This window comes from Pristiophorus japonicus, chromosome 23 (genome assembly GCF_044704955.1).
Source record: "Pristiophorus japonicus isolate sPriJap1 chromosome 23, sPriJap1.hap1, whole genome shotgun sequence".
NCBI classification, from domain to species: Eukaryota; Metazoa; Chordata; class Chondrichthyes; family Pristiophoridae; genus Pristiophorus; species Pristiophorus japonicus.
In genome coordinates, this window is record NC_091999.1 from 44,922,252 (window position 1) to 44,936,949 (window position 14,698).

Consider the following 14,698-nt stretch of genomic DNA (forward strand, 5'->3'; position numbering starts at 1 on the left):
AAGCCAGTGCTGATGTCTCCCCATACACCAGCCAGTCCTGAGGTCTCCCCATACACCAGCCAGTCCTGATGTCTCCCCATACACCAGCCAGTCCTGATGTCTCCCCATACACCAGCCAGTGCTGATGTCTCCCCATACACAAGCCAGTCCTGATGTCTCCCCATACACCAGCCAGTCCTTATGTCACCCCATACACCAGCCAGTGCTGATGTCTCCCCATACACCAGCCAGTCCTGATGTCATCCCATACACCAACCAGTCCTGATGATCCTGCTCCAGAACCAGCACATTGTTATTTTCTCGATGGGAATTCTTTTCTCCCTCGATCTTTCCCCCAGAAGTTACGCACTCGGTGGATTTTCTGCAGTTGGCTGTGGATGATGTTGATCTCATCTGGGATGTGAACACAACGTACATTTCTGCCAGTCACAAAGAAGTTGTCCAGGAGCGAGACTTTGCCCCACCGATCAGTGTACGTCACCACAGAAAGCCGGACATTCGTGAATGCGTCAACATTATCGACTCGCCCCCTCACCGAGCTCTCGTCTCTCAGCTCCACGGTGGTGATGTGGCCGTGCAAGCCCTGGAGAAGAATGATGAGGCTGTTCTCTGCAACCGTCCGCTCTTTAATGGAGTGGCTCACCGACATGACGCTTGCTTGCAACTCCATGCAATCAGCTGAATGGAAGAGAAAGATCAACTGCAACGCACACGCTTCCCCTGATAGTACGCCAACTCACACAGCGCCTGCCACTGCCAGTCTGCTGTGGCAGGCCCCGGCCCCCTGCCTTGCCCAATGACACTCTGTCGATATATTCGACTCTGCCTCTGTTTATATTACACTAGACCCTGTTCCTCTTTATTTTACACGAGACTGTATCTCTGCTTATAAATAGAAGTATAGAGTACAAATGCATGGATATTATGATTAACCTGTACCAAACACTGGTTCGGCCTCAACTGGAGTATTGTGGGCAACACACGTTAGGAATAATGTGAAGGCCTTGGAGAGGGTGCAGAAAAGATTTACGAGAATGATTCCAGGGATGAGGGACTTCAGTTACCTGGACAACTGGAGCAGCTGGGGTTGCCAGGGGGATAGAGTATAAAAGCAGAGAAGTCCTGCTACAACTGTATCGGGTATTGGTGAGGCCACACCTGGAGTACAATGTACAGTTTTGGTCTCTGTATTGAAGGAAGAATATACTTTCATTGGAGGGAGTTCAGAGAAGGTTCACTAGGTTGATTCCTGAGATGAGGGGGTTGACTTACGAAGAAAGGTTGAGTAGTTTGGGCCTATACTCATTGGAGTTCAGAATAATGAGAGGTGTTCTTATTGAAACACAAAAGATTCTGAGGGCTTGACAAGGTGGATATAGAAAGGATATTTCCACTCATAGGAGAATCTAGAAATGGGTGTATAGTTTCTGAATAAGGGGTTGCCCATTTAAAACTGAGATGCGGGGGAATTTCTTCTCTCAGAGGGTTCTAATTCTGTGGAATTCTCTGCCCCAGAGAGCTGTGGAGGCTGGATCATTGAATATATTTAAGGTGGAGATAGACAGATTTTTATGAGCGATATGGGAGTAAATGTTTATGGGGAGCGAGCGGGGAAGTGGAGTTGAGTCCATGATTAGATCAGCCACGATTTTATTGAATGATGGAGCAGGCTCAAGGGGCCAAATGGCCTACTCCCGCTCTGATTTATTATGTTCTCCTTAGAGCAGGGAAGATTGAGAGGAGATTTGATAGAGGTGTTCAAAATCATGAGTGGTCTTGCCAGAGTAGATCGAGAGATACTGTTCACATTGACAGAAGAGTCGAGAACCAGAGGACACAGATTTTAGGTGATTGGCAAAAGAACCAAAGGTTACACAAGAAAAAACCTTTTTGCGTAGCGAGTGTTTAATATCTGGATTGCACAGCCTGAAAGGGTGGTGGAGGCAGACTCAATCACAGCTTTAAAAAGGGAGTTGGATAAGTATCTGAAAGAAAAACATTTGCACGGCTGTGGGGTAAGGGCGGGGGAGTCGGATTAGCTGAGGTGCTCTTGCAGAGAGCTGGCACGTGCTCGACGGGCCGAATGGTCTTGTTCCGTGCTGTAACCATTCTCTGATTCTATGGTTCTAACTCTCTCAGCATAAGCCTCTATTCCCTTCTCCCTCATATGCTGATCTTCAGTGCATCGATACTGGAAACACAGAGCGACCAATCCAGAGCCGCTCTGTATCAGGCTGGGCGCTGGATACGGAAGTCGCTCCCTGGCCTCCTGTGTGCGTCTGTTTGTTGCATCAGTTTGACCTGGAGTGGAGAGGGGGGAGAAGCTGCTGGGTTTAACCCCCAGTACCTCTGGGCCCAATCGGGCCCAACAATTTCCGATGAGAGACTGTCAACGGCAGTGGATTCTAGGGGAGATTAGGTTGTGAAACAGACACTGTCCGCACAATGTAGAAGAGTATTGTTTTAGGAACAAGTATTTCTGCAGAGGCTTTCAATATACAGATTTGTTTTAATCCATTCTTGGGATGTGGGTGTCGCTAGTAGGGACAGAAGAGATTTCCAATTTCCATTTGCCCCTTGACAAGGTGATGGTGGGCCTTCTTGAATCGCTGCAGTCCATGTGGTGAAGGTCCTCCCAGAATGCTGTTAGGTGAGGAGTTCCAGGATTTTCAACCAGTGACGATGTAGGAACGGCGATATATGCCCAAGTCAGGATGGTGTGAGACTTGGAGGGGAACTTGGAGGTGATGGATTTCCATGCACCTGCTGCCTTGGTCCATCTTGGCGGGATAGGTTGCGGGTTTTGGAGGTTCTGGTCGAGTTGCAGATGTTTAAATTCCCTCCCCTTCACCCCGCCTGCCTCTCCCTCCTCCCATAGAGGCCAGAGTATTGTGTCGGCCCAGACCGGTTGGTGGGTTCCCTTCCCTGCAGGACATTACTGACCAGTTGGGTTATTACGACAATCCGTCAGCTTTCATGGTCACTTTTCTTCTGCTGATGGTCGCACAAATAGCCAGGTTCATTCAGCTCAATTTCACAACCTGCCTTTGTGTTTTTGTGGGTTCTCTCTCACCCACCCTTTTTCCTGTTTGAAACTCATTTTACAGGGTATTAAAAGGGGAGGATTTGTCGACCAGAGCCTCAAACCAACCATCACATTAAGATCTGACGGAGTCACTCGAATCATCAGGAACAAAATATCATCGGCCTATGACCATGGAAGCAAAAAGCACTGTTCACAGCGGGGAGAAACAGTACACGTGCAGTGTGTGTGGACAAGGCTTCAGCCGATCATCCAACCTGGAGAGACAAAAGTGCAGTCACACTGGGGAGAAACTGTGTAAATGTGGGGACTGTGGGAAATGTTTCAACTACCCATCCCAGCTGGAAACACATCGGCGAGTTCACACGGGGGAGAGGCCGTTCACCTGCTCTGAGTGTGGGAAGGGATTCACTCAATTATCCAACCTGCTGATACACCAGCGAGTTCACACTGGGGCGAGGCCGTTCAGCTGCTCCGATTGCGGGAAGGGATTCACTTGGTCAGCCGACCTGCTGTGGCACCAGCGAGTTCACACTGGGGAGAGGCCGTTCGCCTGCTCCGAGTGTGGGGAAGGATTCACTCAATCATCCAACCTGCTGATACACCAGCGAGTTCACACTGGGGAGAGGCCGTTCACCAGCTCCGAGTGTGGGAAGGGATTCGCTCGGTCCTCCCATCTGTTGAGGCACCAGCGAATTCACGCTGGGGAGAGGCCATTCACCTGCTCAGAGTGTGGGAGGGGATTCACTCAGTCATCCCACCTGCTGACACACCAGCGAGTTCAATAGTGACTGCAGGGGTGGGATTCTGCTGTTATTGCTGCTGTTAATCACATCCCGACTGAACCATGTTCATTCTGACAGTTGGGTTTGTTTCCGCTGATGTCAATAACTCCTGTAACTGGACTAGAGTTTAATATTGGGGAGAAAGACAAATAAATTTTTGTTGCTTTCAACACATTGGTGTAGATTTTTGTCTTTCCCAACTGAGTGATTAGCATCATCTGACTGGAGCTCAGAGAGGATAATCTGGGCGGAGGATGGTAAGTGGGGAGAACTTCAGCCTGGATTCAGTCTTTGAGGGGCGAACGGCACTTTGGTCTTTCTCATCTCACTTCATTGACAGCAAAGTCACTGTGCGGGTTAACCTTGACGTGTAAGGTACGGATGATATCCACCCAAGGGTGTTTAAAGAGACCCTTGGGACGGGTGCTCTGCCAGCCCCTTGCCCAGATCTCCAACAGCTCAGTAGTGTCATGGGTTGTTCCCTGAGATTGGAAGGTAGCACATGTAGTTCCCATTTTCCAAATTGGGCACAAGTCAGAGCTCGGGAACTGAAGGCCCATCAACGTGACCTCGATCACTGGGAAGGTGCTTGAAGGGATCCTGAGAGATGCTGTTTTCCATCATGGGGAAAGGGAAGGGGCCATTACAGATACTGAACATGGATTCCGGTAAACAAGGTCACATCTGACAAACTAGCTTGAGTTTGTAAAGAAGTTGTTAGGTTGATGGATGGGGGAATCCGGTTGACATTGTCTACCTCAAGGTGTCAAACTCATTTTCTATGGTGGGCCTGATCCAATATTCTGGCACTTGGCATGGACAACATTCATTAAAACCTATAAAATTAGGAATAAATGAAGATAAACTACATCGGAATTTACATTTAGATTTTATTTACAGCCGCTGCTCCCGATCCGTGGCACCTCTTATTTTGAGCATTCATGAACTGACCTTGCTCAAACTATAACCACAAGGATATCGGTGCATGGTTATGCCTGTAACCACAAGACTGTGTCACTGCCACACACAGATACCGTTTCCTTGTTTCACATCTCCATACAAACACCATCACTTCACACATCCTCTTTCTACACAATTGCAGCAGACAAGAGCAAGGACATGAGGCTTATTAAAAGACACATTTCATTACAGCAAAGGTTACACTGGGAGAAATGTTCAGTTATTTTCCATTGCAGGCAAATGCTGGACAAACCAGCAGCACACTGGCACCTGAACAGTGTCTCATCGGCCTACAGGATTTTCTTAAATAGATTTGCTGGCTGGATATAAACTTAAACCAGCTTTGCACGCGTGATGCTCCATTCACACATTGAAGGTGAGAGAGATGCTGTGGGACACACACTCAGTCCAGTAGCTGAAAGTGATATACAGACTGGGTTTTGTGTTTAGTGATCCCGGGCGTGTTGCCAATACCAGCAAAGATGAAGCCCAAGGAATAAAAGGGACAGTGGATACTGTCTCACTTTGAGCGAGTCAGAATGACAAGCTTTAACAACAACCGATATTTCACAAACGGAGACCTCACCAGACCAAAGGACATTGGTGGCGTTTAATGAGCTTTTTGTGTCACTAGGCTACAGGAGGCTATTTGTGACAGAAGGAAAGCTGGTCACAGCAAACAAACAGTTTACCGGCCTGTCCAGGGCCCACTCTTACCCCCACCTTCCCTCTCTCACTACTATTGGACACTGCTGCAGTAATTGCTCCTCTGACCTTTCCTCTCTTGTCCCTCCTGCACCCCGAATACACGGCCTGACACAATCTCCCTCCCCCTACATCCACACTGTGCTGGAATCTACACCATTCTACCCATCTGCTCCTTTTTCTCTCCCTGGATCCTGAAACTACAGTCTGCATCCCACTGTACTGAAGGAAGTGGCCCGAGAAATACTGAATGCATTGGTGATCATTTTCCTACAGTCCACCGACTCTGGATCAGTTCCTATGGACTGGAAGGTAGCTATGTAACACTACTTTTTAAAAAAGGCGGGAGAGAGAAAATGGGGAATTATAGACCGGTTAGCCTGACATCCGTAGTGGGGAAAATGTTGGAATCAATTGTTAAAGATGAAATAGCAGCACATTTGGAAAGCAGTGACAGGATCAGTCCAAATCAGCATGGATTTATGAAAGGGAAATCATGCTTGACAAGTCTTCTAGAATTTTTTGAGGATGTAACGAGTAGAGCGGACAAGGGAGAACCAGTGGTTGTGGTGTATTTGGACTTTCAAAAGGTTTTTAACAAGGTCCCACACAAGAGATTGGTGTGAAAAATTAAAGCACAGGGTATTGGGGGTAATGTATTGACGTGGATAGAGAACTGGTTGGCAGACAGGAAGCAGAGAATTGGGATAAATGGGTCCTTTTCAGAATGGCAAGCAGTGACTAATGGGGTGCCGCAGGGCTCAGTGCTGGGACTCCAGCTATTTACAATATACATCAATGATTAGATGAAGGAATTGAGGGTAATATCTCCAAATTTGCAGATGACACTCAGCTGGGTGGCGGTGTGGACTGTGAGGAGGATGCTAAGAGTTTGCGTGGTGACTTGGACAGGTTAGGTGAGTGGGCAAATGCATGGCAGATGCAGTATAACGTGGATAAATGTGAGGTTATCCACTTTGGTGGCTAAAACATGAAAGCAGCATATTATCTGAATGGCGACAGATTAAGAAAAGGGGAAATGCAATGAGACAAGGGTGTCATGGTACATCAGTCATTGAAAGTTAGCATGCAGGTACAGCAGGTTGTGAAGAAGGCAAATGGCATGTTGGCCTTCATAGCTCGGGGATTTGAGTGCAGGAGCAGGCAGATCTTTCTGCAGTTGTATATGTTTTTCTGAGGCCTCACCTGGAATATTGTGTTCAATTTTGGTCCCCTAATCTTAGGAAGGACGTTCTTGCTATTGAGGGAGTGCAGTGAAGGTTCACCAGATTGATTCCCGGGATGGCAGGACTGACACATGTTGAGAGACTGGATCGACTGGGCCTGTATTCACTGCAGTTTAGAAGAATGAGAGGGGATCTCACAGAAACTTTTAAAATTCTGACGGGACTGGACAGGTTAGAGGCGGGAAGAATGTTCCCGATGTTGGGGAAGTCCAGAACCAGGGATCACAGTCTAACGATAAGGGGTAAGCCATTTAGGACCGAGTTGAGGAGAAACGTCTTCACTCAGAGAGTTGTTAACCTGTGGAATTCCCTGCCGCAGAGAGTTGTTTATGCCAGTTCGGTAAATATATTCAAGAGTGGGTTAGATATGACCCTTATGGCTAAAGGGATCAAGATGTATGGAGAGAAAGCAGGAAAGGGTTACTGAGGTGTATGATCAGCCATGATCTTATTGAATGGTGGTGCAGACTCGAAGGGCCGAATGGACTTTTCCTGCGCCTATTATCTATTTTTCTTACTCACTCTTCCCCTCCTGATGTCTACAGGCTCTAAAACTGAAGCTTGGTGGCCCTCAGTCCCCAGTCCTTGATTTACCTCCCCCTCACTCCTCCTCTTTCTCCCTTGGTTGTGTTCCACACTCTGGGCCTTGGGCCTTCCCCGGGGATTCTCATTATGAACAGGGGGCTGTGTGTTGTGACAGGATGTCCCAGCTCCCCTCCTCTTTCCCCCTTGGTTGTGTTCCACACTCTGGGCCTTGGGCCTTCCCCGGGGATTCTCAGTAGAAACAGGAGGATGTGTGTTGAGGCAGGAATACCAGCTCTCCACCTTTAAAGGGACAAGGAGAGGACCAGCTGGGCTGAATGGCCCTGCTTTATGACATCACTGCAGTGCCTAGCAACCAAACTCCCTGAGCCCTGCTCATAATGGGCTTGGTTGAGCTCATGCTGTTACAGGAAGGGAAACAGGAGCAGAATTCGAGCCGTGTGGAGCCCAGGATTAATGGGGAGAGGTACAGGATCAATTTATACCTTATTGAGTGAAAATGTCAGTGTCCCGGACACTCCCTGTCCCTCAGTATCTGTGTCGGGGAGCGACCGATGGGTTCACTCTGTATCTAACCCGCGCTGTGCCCGACTGAAGAGTGTTTGATGCTGGCACGAGGTGCTCAGCTCGATAAGCACAACATTCAACCCAATGATGATCAGCTAACCCATCAGCCTCTCCCTTGACAAAGGTCCTGAACGACAGGAAGTGTTTCTAATAATTTGGCTGGGGTCCTTGATCAAATTTAAACATCCCCGACCTCTTTTTAAAAATGTTTTTATGAGATGTGCGCGTCAACTCTCGCCTCTCCTTCTAAATGCTGGGGAATATAGGCCTGGTCTAATCATTCTCTCAGGACAATCCCCCCATCCCAGGAATCATTCTGATGAACCTTCATTGCACTCCCTCTACAGCAAGTTTATCTTTCCTTAGGTAAGGAGACCAAAATTGTACATAATGCTCCAGGTGTAGTCTCACCAGGGCCCTGTATAATTGCAGTAAGACGTAAATACTCAATTCTTTTTGTACAAAGGCCAATGTAGCATTTGCTTTCTTAATTGCTTGCTGGACCTTCATATTAACTTTTAGCGATTTGTGTACAAGAACACCCAGGTCCCTCTGAACACCAACATTTCCCAACCTCACCATTAAAAAAATACTCTGCCTTTCCATTTTTACTGTCAGTGTCTAACTTAACATTTCTTCACATTATATTCCATTTGCCATGTTCTTGCCCACTCACTGAGCCTGTATATATCCCCTTGAAACCTCTTTTCATCCTCCTCACAACTTACTTTACCAATGAGCTATATTACATTTGGTCCCCTCATCCAAATTATTGATACAGATTGTGAATAGCTGGGACCCAAGTACTGATCCTTGCAGCACCGACCAGTTACAGCCTGCCAACCCGAAAATCACCCGTTTATTCCTACTCTCTGTTTTCTGTCCATTAACTAATCCTTCAGCCTTGCTCGTATATTACTTTCAATCCCATGAGTCCTATTTTTGTTTAATAACCTCTTGTGTGGCACCTCATTGAATGCCTTCTGTAAATCTAAATACACCACATCCAGTGGTTCCCCCTTATCTATCATCCTAGTTACAACCTCAAAAAAACACTAACAGATTTGTCAAGAACAATTTCCCTTTCATAAATCCGTGTTGATTCTGCCCAATCCTGTTATCACTTCCGAAGTGCCCTGTTATCACGTGCTTAATAATAGATTGCAGCTTTTTCCCTACCACTGATGTCAGGACTACCGGTACTGGACGAGTTAGATACAAAGTAAATCTTACTCCATCCTGTCCCGAAAACTACCAGGGTTGATGTTGAGTAAATCACAGTCTACAATATCCCAAACACTCCCAGGGCAATTGCAACACCGGTTAGATACAGAGTAAAGCTCCATCTACACTGTCCCATCAAACAGTCCCAGGGCAGGCACAGCACGGATCAGATAGCGAGTAATTTCTCCCACTACAAGATCCTATCAAACACTCCCAGGGTAGTACAGCATGGGCTAGATACAGAGTAAAGCTCCCTCTGCACTGTCCCATCAAACACTCCCAGGGCAGGTACAGCACAGGTTAGACACGGGGTACATCTCCCTCTATCCTGTCCCAACCATTCCAGGGCAGGTACAGCACTTGTTGGATATAAAGTAAATCCCCCTCTGTGCAGTCCCATCAAACTCTCCCACGGCAGGTACTGCATTGGTTAAATACTAAGTAAAGCTCCCTTTGCACCGTTATTGGGCAGGAACAGCATAATTCAGATAAAGCGTAATCCTCTCTCTAACCTCGCTCTACAATTGCACAGGACCTTGGTGAGACCACACCTCTAGTACTGTGCACAGTTTTGGCCTCTTTATCGAAGGAAGGGTATACTTGAGTTGCTTAGATACAGAGTAAAGCTTCCTCATCACTGTCCCATCAGACATTCCAAGGATGGAGGAGACCACCTGGCCGCTCGAGCCTGCTCCGTCATTTTATAGAACATGGCTGATTTGATATTGGACTCAGCTCCAGTTCTTTGCCCACTCCATATAGCCCTTTATAACCTTATCGCTCAAAAATCTGTCGATCTCTGCCTTAAATATATTCAGTGAACCGGACTCCACAGCACTCTGGGACAGAGAATTCCATAGATTTACAACCATCTAAGAGAAGAAATTCTTCCTCATCTCAGTTTTAAATGGGCAGCCTTTTATTCTGAGACTATGTTTCCTAGTTTTAGTTTCCCTGATGAAGGGAAATATCCTCCCTGCATCCACCTTGTCGAGCCCCTCATTTTCTTATCTGTTTCGATAAGATCACCTTACATTCTTCTGAACTCCAATGGGTATCTTCATCAGTCAACCCGCATATATCTGGAATCAACCTAGTGTACCTTCTCTGAACAGCCTCCAATGCAAGTATATCCTTCCTTAAATGCGGAGACCAAAACTAGACGCAGTACTCTAGGTGTGGCCTCACCAACACCCTGTACAATCGTAGAAATATTTTCTCTGCTTTTATACTCCATCCCTCTTGCAATAAAGGCCAACATTCCATTTGCCTTCTGATTACCTGCTGTACCTGCATACTAACTTTTTGTGCTTCATGCACAAGGACCCTAAGGTCCCACTGTAATGCAGCACTTTGCAATTTTTCACCATTTAAAATTTAATTTGTTTTTCTATTTTTTCTGCGAAGGTGGATAACTTCACATTTTCTTTCATTGTACATCATTTGCCAAATTCTTGCCCACTCACTTGGCCTGTCTATTACTTTGCACATTTTTTTGTGACCTCCTCACAATTTACTTTCTCACCCATCTTTGTATCATCAGAAAACTTGGCTACAGTTAGCCCCTTCATCCAGGTCATTAAAATACATTGTAAATCGTTGAGGACCCAGCACCGATCCCTGCAGCTCTCCACTAGTCACTGTTTGCCAACAGAAAAATGACCCATTTATCCCGATGCAGATACAAAAATAAATCTCTGTCTGCCCTGCTCCATCAAACACTCCCAGGGCAGGTATAGTCCAGGTTAGCTACAGCATAAAGCTCTCTCTACACTGTCCCATCAAAGGTCGTAGGGCAGGTACAGCACGGGTTAGAAATCTGACACAAACACCCCAGAGAGCACAACCCCGGGGAATGATTCCCAGAGCCCGGTGCCTATCAGACACACACATGCTCTCTCGACCGTTTTGTGTTATACACACTGACTCTCTCTATTTTCCAGTTGAACACACAGAGTGGCTCCAGCTTTTAGACAATATTTCAGGGAGATGACAGGCGGCGCAGCACGGTGCCTGCGAGTATGGGAGCAGGGTGTGTGATCGACGGGAAAAGTCCAATTCTGATCTAACAGCATTTAATTTTGACCATGCCAAATATGTGAGTGGAACCCTCCTGTCCGGGAGGGCACTTGTACAATGATTTTTGGTTTTGGATTGGCCTCTTTAAATGTCTCCCGAGTCCAAATGTTTGAAACAGACTGAGGAGCAAAGTAACCTCCTCCAATCCTGCTCTAATCTCAGCAACACCCATTAAAACTGACACTCTATCTCCTGTTTCCAGATTACAGTTCGCCCTACTGGAATTAGTAATGGCGAGCATGGAGATGGCAGAAACTTTGAACAAATATTTTGTATCAGTCTTTAAGGTAGAGGGCACCAGCAATATTACGATAGTGGATAGTCATTGTGGCGAGTCGAGGGCGGGGGACACAATCATAATCTCTAAGTAGGTGGTACTCAGTAAGATAATGGGACTAAAGGAAGATAAATCCACTGGATCTGATGGCGTGCATCCTAGGGTCTGAAGAGAAATAGCGGCAGAGATTATGGATGCATTGGTTGTAATTTACCAAACTCCCCTGGATTCTGGGGAGCGCCCAGCAGATTGGAAAACTGCAAATGTAACGCCCCTATTTAAAAAAGGAGGCAGACAAAAAGCTGGAAACTATAGACAAGTTAGACTAACATCTGTGGTTGGGAAAATGTTGGAGTCCATTATTAAAGAAGCAATAGACGGAGATTTGGAAAAGCAAAATTCGGTCAGGCAGAGTCAACATAGATTTATGAAGGGGAAGTCTTGCTTGACAAATTTGCCGCAGCTTTTTGTGGACGTAATGAAGAGGGTGGATAAATGTGAACCAGTGGATGTGGTGTATTTGGACTTGCAGAAGGCATCTGTCAAGGTGCCATGTAAAAGGTTACTGCACAGGATAAAGTTCATGGGGTTGCAGGTAATATATTAGCATGGATAGAGGATTGCCCAACGAAAAGTAAACAGAGAGTCGGGATAAATGCTTCATTCTCTGGTTGGCAACCAGTATCTAGTGGCGTGCTGCAGGGATCAGTGCTGGGCTCTCAACTATTGGCTATCTATATTAACGACTTGAAAGAAGAGACTGAGTGTAACGCATCCAAGTTTGCTGATGATACAACGATGGGAGGAAAAGCAATCTGTGAGGATGAAACAAAAAACCTGACAAAGGACATAGATAGGCTAAATTAATGGGCAAAAATTTGTCAGATGTAGTATAATGTTGGTAAGTGTGAGGTCATGCACTTCGGCAGAAAAAAAATCGAAGAGCAAGTTATTGTTTAAATGGAGAAAAATTGCACAGTGCCGCAGTCGAGCGGGATCTGGGGGTACTTGTACACGAACACAAAAGGAGAGCATGGAGGTACAGCAAGTGATCTGGAAGGCCATTGGCATTTTGGCATTCATTACAAAGAGGATGGAGTATAAAAGCAGGGAAGTCTTGCTACAGCTACATAAGGTATTGCTGAGGCCACACCTGCAATACTGCGTGCAGTTTTGGTTTCCATATTTAAGAAAGGATATACTTGCATTGGAGGCAGTTCAGAGAAGGTTTCCAGGTTGATTCCGGGGATGAGGGGGTTGACTTATGAAGAAAGGTTGTGTATGATGGGCGTCTCTACTCATTGGAATTCAGAAGACTGAGAGGTGATCTTATCGAAACGTATACAATTATGATGGGGCTCGACAGGGTCGATGCAGAGAGGATGTTTCCACTGAAGGGAGATACTACAACTAGAGTGCATGATCTTAGAATAAGGGGCCGCCTATTTAAAATAGAGATGAGGAGACATTTCTTCTCTCAGCGGTTTGTAAATCTGTGGAATTCGCTGCCGTAGAGAGCTTTGGAAGCTGAGTCGTTGAATCAATTTAAGGTAGAAATAGACAGTTTCTTAACGATAAGGGGATACGGGGTTATGGGGAGCGGGCAGGGAAGTGGAGCTGAGTCCATGATCAGATCAGCCATGATCTTATTGAATGGTGGAGCAGGCTCGAGGGCCGTGTGGCCTACTCCTATTCCTATTTCTCATGTTCATATGTTGTTATGTTCTACTGTGCTCCATTCCTTCTGATACAATCTCCCTGAACTCATTGATTATCACCCTGGGGATCCTGTCTCCCTGCTCTGCGCCATTCCCTCTGATACCATCTCCCTGAACTCACTGAAGCTCACGCAGGGATCCACCAGTGACATTCGCTTCATGTTTCCATGAACTTTGGGAACCCTGTCTTTCACCATCTGAACTTTCATTTGTGCCACCCGACCACGGAACACCTCCCGCTTTTTCTGGTCACACCCGAGTATCTTCTGGCGTTTTCCATTTGATGCCATGCTGCTCTTCCTCTAAACACATGGGGTCCAGGCCTGAGGCCTCCTTTAGTAGAATAGTGCTCCGGGTTGGCGGGAGGGAAGAAACATCGGCGCTGCTGAAGAGGCTTGGAAGTGAATTTGGGAATGGGTGGAGTTGGTGAATATTGTTATATATCACCTATTGACAGATGTTAGAAGTTAGTATTAAGAAGCTTATTTTACATGTCTTTAATTAATGAATAACCTTTATGTTTGTAACTTCCTGTATATGCATTGATTGTCTGTAAAACTAGTTTATAAATGATGGAAAATGGCCGTATAACATAAAATGCGGTTTGAAATGGCCAAAGGCTGAGAAACTAAGCATCATGTAAATTGAGACATTATTATGTGATCCATTTTTGTAACTGCTGATACAGCTTCACTTTGAACTACAAGGATCAAGGCCAACAATATTAATCAATAAGATAAAGGTATGCAGCATGTACCATTTCTTTTCATAATTTTGTAAAGCCAAGCTCAGTAATGAATTCTGTGTGACATGTTCTGTATAATTGTTCTCAGAGAAGTGATTCCTGCCACAGAGAGGGAGGGGAGATAGAGATAACATAGAAGGGGAAAGGCAGCAGATAATAGGATCTATTGTAAGGCTACAACAGCTAATGATTTTAACAGCATTTGAATGGGAGAAAACGGGTATAAAGTAACGGCTATTCTACTCAGAAGGCAGTGCGAATCAAGAGAACAGGAGATAAGGAGTCGGCACCACGGTCAGCTCGAGAGGATGCTATCGAGAATTAGGCTGTGACTATAATTTGTTAAGTGTTACTTTTTATAACGGAAGTAATTTACTTGATAAAACTCTGTTTTTTACTCAATATGCCTGTAATAAAAGCATTTGTTATGATCTGAACAAGAGTCTCCTAGTTTCAATTAAATATACACCCTGAGAATAGTTGAATTGCTATAGTTAGCAATGCGGCAAAAAGCTGCGAAGTAGTTGAAAAGTACATCTGGCGAACACAAAGGGACAAAACAAAGAGATATTGTACAAAATACAATATACACTTTACCAATTTAATTGGGGACTCTTGTCATTTTTTCTCTCCATTTGAACACAGGTTGCTGTGTATAAACAGCAGACGCAAGGCAGATAGTTTGATCACCGATCAAACCTTATGGTGGGTTAATTTACATCAAACGATAGTGACTATTATCTTCATTAAGGAAGCTTAATTAAAAATAATTAATTTTAAGATGCCAGAGGAGTGTCTTTGGGAA

The 14,698-nt window shown here is 45.7% G+C and overlaps 1 protein-coding gene across 1 annotated transcript; it reads right to left on the bottom strand.

Annotated features, from left to right (window-relative positions):
- Positions 1–292: 292 nt before the first annotated feature.
- On the bottom strand, positions 293–803 carry LOC139235361 (U7 snRNA-associated Sm-like protein LSm10). Its single transcript, XM_070866507.1, has one exon. The coding sequence runs from the start codon at positions 668–670 to the stop codon at positions 293–295; it is 378 nt and encodes a 125-aa protein (XP_070722608.1). The 5' UTR covers positions 671–803.
- Between the last annotated feature and the right edge of the window lie 13,895 nt (positions 804–14,698).

Bases quoted from the DNA above. Each gene is read 5' to 3' on its own strand.
- LOC139235361 (XM_070866507.1), bottom strand. From the start codon at position 670: ATGGAGTTGCAAGCAAGCGTCATGTCGGTGAGCCACTCCATTAAAGAG.